At 45.1% G+C, this 5200-nt stretch overlaps 1 protein-coding gene across 1 annotated transcript, besides 3 other annotated features; it reads left to right on the top strand.

The window, feature by feature from the left end:
- Positions 1-425: 425 nt before the first annotated feature.
- Positions 426-3626, top strand: UA08_09331 (Elongation factor 3; the record flags this gene model as incomplete). The annotated part of the gene is made up of 1 exon (XM_020265275.1): positions 426-3626. One exon carries the CDS (start codon positions 426-428, stop codon positions 3624-3626), a length of 3201 nt encoding a protein of 1066 aa, XP_020115469.1.
- A 425-nt stretch (positions 3627-4051) lies between these two features.
- Positions 4052-4149: a repeat region (Identified by RepeatMasker using a combination of RepBase library and repeat library created with RepeatScout).
- A 5-nt stretch (positions 4150-4154) lies between these two features.
- Positions 4155-5027: a repeat region (Identified by RepeatMasker using a combination of RepBase library and repeat library created with RepeatScout).
- Positions 5022-5200: part of a repeat region (Identified by RepeatMasker using a combination of RepBase library and repeat library created with RepeatScout) that runs on past the window's edge.

Genomic DNA, 5200 nt, shown 5'->3' with positions numbered 1-5200 from the left:
CCAGGCGAAAATTTAGAAGAAAAAAAAAGAAGTTTGGGCGAGGGGCCACTAACACTTAGCGATAAATAATCTTGCCAGCCCACTCTCTCACCCCTCCTCTCCCTCTTCTTCCATCTCACTGCCCAATTTTTTTTTTCTTTTTTAATCCCCATTATCTCTTAAGACAAACAAGAGGTCGGGTTGTCTTTTGCATTTCTCTGTCTTGAAAATAGACTAGACAGCAGATAGATCTTTTTTTTTCTTTTCTCCGGCCTTGCTATAGCGTATTTGCGTTGTCGAGAAGCGCAAATTCGTGGGCCGCCACCAAAGGGAAAAAAAACACCGCTTTTCGCAGATACCCCTCATAGATCAATTTTTGCATTCCACGCCTTAATTTCTTTTTTGTACCACGACTCGTCAAAATCACTTCCCCTACGTCGTCCAACATGCCTGCTGTTGATGTTTCCTCTCTCCCCGCCGTCTCCGGCAAGGAGACTGCCAGCTCCGTTGCCGTCGTCGAGAGCCTGATCAAGAACTTGTCCATTTCTAAGACCCCCGATGAGGCCAACACCCACGCTAACAACCTTGCCTCTCTATTGAACGGCCCCATTGAGGAGAATACCGTGCCTCTCAAGGCTGTCGAGTCACTCAAGAAGCAACTCGCCAACAAGAAAGATGCCAATGCTCGGGAGCGTGCCCTCGAGGCCATCCGCGCTATTGCCGAGCACTCTTCTGTTGCTCCCGGCGTTGAGCCTTACTTGGTCACTCTTTTGGGACCTACTCTGAATGCCGTTGGTGACAAGATGACCAACGTCAAGAACGTCGCCCAGGTGGCCGCCATCTCTCTCGTCAAGTCCATCAACCCTAACGCCACCAAGGCTGCTTTGCCTTCCATCATCGAATCCATTCTCTCCGCCCAAAAATGGCCCGAGAAGATGGCTGGTCTTCAGTGTATTGAGGCCCTAGTCGAGACCGCTCCGGCCCAACTTGCTTTCCTTGTTCCCAGCCTCATCCCCGTTGTCTCCGAGTCCATGTGGGACACAAAGCCTGAGGTCAAGAAGGCTGCCTACGGCACTATGGAGAAGATTTGCGCCTTGATTGTCAACAAGGATATTGAGCGTTTCATTCCCGAGCTCATCAAATGTATCTCGAAGCCCGAGAACGTCCCCGAGACTGTTCACTTGCTTGGTGCCACCACTTTCGTCACCGATGTCCATGAGCCTACCTTGGCTATCATGGTCCCACTTCTTGAACGTGGTCTTGCAGAGCGTGAGACTGCTATCAAGCGTAAGTCCGCTGTCATTGTTGACAACATGTGCAAGCTTGTCGAGGACCCTCAGATTGTCGCCGCCTTCTTGCCCAAGTTGATGCCCGCTCTCAACAAGAACTTCGAGACTCTTGCCGACCCCGAGGCTCGTGAAAAGACCAAGCAGGCTCTTGATACCTTGATCCGTGTCGGTGATGTCAAGGATGGCAAGATCCCCGAGGTCTCCCACGCAGGTGACGTCGCTACCGTCTCTGCTATTCTCAAGGAGCTCCTTGAGCCCAAGTACAAGGCTCTGATTGCCGTTTCCGAGGCTGCCATCAACTACATTGCTGCCATTTCTGGCCAGCTCATTGACGAGAAGGTCATTGAATCAGTCATTTGGATTGAGAACACCACTTCTTACTTGGCCGCTCTTGTCGGCGACGAGGATGCCAAGTCCCTTGCTGAGAACCTTCGCAAGCGAGCTTCTCCTGCTGCTGCTGAGGAGGAAGAAGCTCTTCCTGACGAGGAGGAGGGCGAGGACCTTTGCAACTGTACTTTCAACTTGGCCTACGGTGCTAAGATTCTTCTCAACCAGACCCACTTGCGTCTGAAGCGTGGTCAGCGTTACGGTCTTTTGGGACCCAACGGTTCCGGCAAGTCCACCCTCATGCGTGCCATCAACAACGAGCAAGTGGAGGGTTTCCCCAAGAAGAACGAGGTCAAGACTGTCTTCGTTGAGCACGACCTTGACTCTGCTGATACCGAACAAACCGTCATTGGCTGGACCGAAAAGAAGTTGCGCAGCGTCGGCGTCACCACTCCCCGCGAAGAGATTGAAGCTAAGCTGGCTGAGTTCGGTTTCCTCAAGGAGCAATTTGAAGGTCCTATCACCGCTCTTTCTGGTGGTTGGAAGATGAAGTTGGCTCTAGCCCGTGCTGTGTTCGAGGATCCCGATATCCTCCTCCTTGACGAGCCCACCAACCACTTGGACGTCAAGAACGTTGCCTGGTTGGAGCAGTACCTCATCAACTCTCCTTGCACATCCATTATCGTCTCTCACGACAGCAAGTTCTTGGACAACGTTATCCAGCACGTCATCCACTACGAGCGATTCAAGCTCCGCCGCTACCGTGGCAACTTGACCGAATTCGTCAAGAAGGTTCCCTCTGCCCGCTCCTACCACGAGCTCAGTGCCTCGGACATGGAGTTCAAGTTCCCCGAACCCGGTTTCCTCGAGGGTGTCAAGACCAAGGCCAAGGCCATTGTCAAGGTCAGCAACATGTCCTTCCAGTACCCAGGTACTCCCAAGCCCCAGATCACAGACATCACCTTCCAAGTCTCTCTCGGTTCCCGTATTGCCGTCATTGGTCCCAACGGTGCCGGAAAGTCGACTTTGGTCAACGTCTTGACCGGTGAGCTCATCCCCACTAGTGGTGAGGTCTACCAGCACGAGAACATCCGTATTGCCTACATCAAGCAGCACGCCTTCGCCCACATTGATAACCACCTTGACTCGACTCCTTCCGAGTACATTCAGTGGCGTTTCCAGACTGGCGAGGACCGTGAGACTATGGACCGTGCCAACAAGATTGTTACCGAAGAGGATGAGAAGGCTATGGACAAGATCTACAAGATCGAAGGTACATCTCGTCGTGTCATTGGCATCCACGCTCGTCGTAAGTTCAAGAACTCTTACGAATACGAGTGTTCTTTCGCCATCGGTGACAACATCGGCATGAAGAACGAGAAGTGGACTCCCATGTCTACCCAGGACAACGCCTGGATTCCTCGTACTGAAATCCTGGCTTCCCACGCCAAGATGGTTGCTGAGGTCGACCAAAAGGAGGCTCTTGCCAGCGGTCAGTTCCGTCCTCTGGTCCGTCGCGAGATTGAGCAGCACTGTGCCAACTTCGGCTTGGATGCTGAGCTTGTTTCTCACTCCCGCATGCGCGGTTTGTCTGGTGGCCAGCGTGTTAAGGTTGTTCTTGCTGCCTGCTCATGGCAACGCCCTCACTTGATCGTTCTCGACGAGCCTACCAACTACCTTGACCGTGACTCCCTTGGTGCCTTGTCCAAGGCTATCAAGACCTTCGAGGGTGGTGTTGTCATCATCACTCACTCCCGGGAGTTCACTGAGAACCTCACCGAGGAAGTCTGGGCTGTTATGGACGGTAGAATGACTCCTTCTGGGCATAATTGGGTGACCGGTCAGGGGTCAGGCCCCAGATTGACAGACAAGAGCGATCCAAATGAGGTAAAGAAGGACGCACTCGGCAACGTCGTTGAAGAGGCTAAGAAAAAGCAAAAGCTTTCGTCGGCGGAACTCAGGAAGAAGCGGAAGGACAGGATGGCTCGTCGCAAGAGAGGTGAAGAAGTGTTCTCGGATGAAGATGAGTGAAATTCGGGGACTGGTTACATGGTTTAGCGGTGTTTATGATTATGATTCATGCATTTTTCCTTATGTCTGATTTCATTTGTTCATTTAATATTTTCATGTCAATAGAGCCTATAGTGCTTTACAAAAAAAAGTCCTGTATGACAGATAGATCAATTCATGGATAAATTACCGACATAGCGTTATTATTTATGAGCATAACCTAGATTCTACTGAGTATGACAATTGGAGTTAACGACGTTTAACTCGGAAGGCATGATATCGATATCCACGTGTGCGGCGGCCCGCTACCGAGCTAGTGGCTTGGCAACCGCACCCTTACGTTTTACTGCCTAAGGCTCGTTCGTCATTGACAACGACATAGTACTACAGAGGAAATATACCTTCACTAGATATAACATTATCAGGAATCTGTTGAATGACTGGAGAGCCTGGCATAATTTGGGAGCTCCGCGGAGCCTGCGGTCGTTTGGAAACCTCGAATATGTGAGCCATCGCAAAGGCATTACGAGAATAAAGGCTTTTGACATGCTAACAACGGATTCGGAACGCTGTATTAGCTAGTATTGAGAATACTATATAATCTGCATATCTAACTAAAGAGAATATTCAGGGGTTACTTAAGGCCATATTTATGATCAGAATAAGGGTCAACTAAGACACGTATCCAATACCTATTCTAGCTAATTAGGTGCACCTCTGTAAAATACAGTATTAATTATAGATTACATGCTATATTCAGAATAGCAGTTATAATCCACTATTACACCCCTCTAGCGTATAATCTAAAATAGAAAAGAATAAAGCAAAGAAAAAAAATAATATCTAACAGTTTATATAGAAATATAGTATTAAAAAATAATAAAAAGAATGATAGATTTAAAAATTGAACTAAGAACCAATAAAAAGAAGAAAAAAGGTATAGAAAACTATATTAGCTAGTTATTTTACTAAATAAATTATTTTCCCAGACCTAGTAGAGATTTCTTATATTAAATACCTTATTAATATTAATAAGGCTCCTAATTAAGCTGGAGTTTAATATAATAACTTATATTAATTAATTCTAAGTGCTTAATAAAGGCTTTATACTTTTTAATTAAAAGAGATTTAGTAAGGCCATCAGCAGTTATATTATTAATATTAATCTAGCACATACTAATCTGTTAATCTTGCATCTTTTTATATAGCTAATAGTTATAAATATTAATATAACAAAGATGTATTTAAATTATTTTATTTTTAATTATTAAATATATTATTTAATAGTTATTATATTTAATAATAAAAAGATCTTATTTAACATTAAATTTAATAATCTTAAAGAATTATTTCTACTAAAGAAGCTATTTTTTTATATTAGATAAGATAAGAAGCTTAGTTTTAGTAGTAGATATAATAATAGTTCTTTATTTTTTTAAAATCTAGTTAATTGAACTTTTAAATAATTTAAAAAAAAAGACTCTAGTATTATATTAATCTAGATAATTAATAAATACTACATCACTTATTATATAAATTAGATTAGTTCTAAATAGTTTTATAAAGTATATCATATAAAATCTTATATAGTAAAG

This window comes from Talaromyces atroroseus, assembly GCF_001907595.1.
Source record: "Talaromyces atroroseus strain IBT 11181 chromosome Unknown scaffold_21, whole genome shotgun sequence".
Classification (NCBI taxonomy): Eukaryota; Fungi; Ascomycota; class Eurotiomycetes; order Eurotiales; family Trichocomaceae; genus Talaromyces; species Talaromyces atroroseus.
Note: the sequence above shows the minus strand (reverse complement) of the source record. Positions and strands in the feature narration are given on the sequence as shown.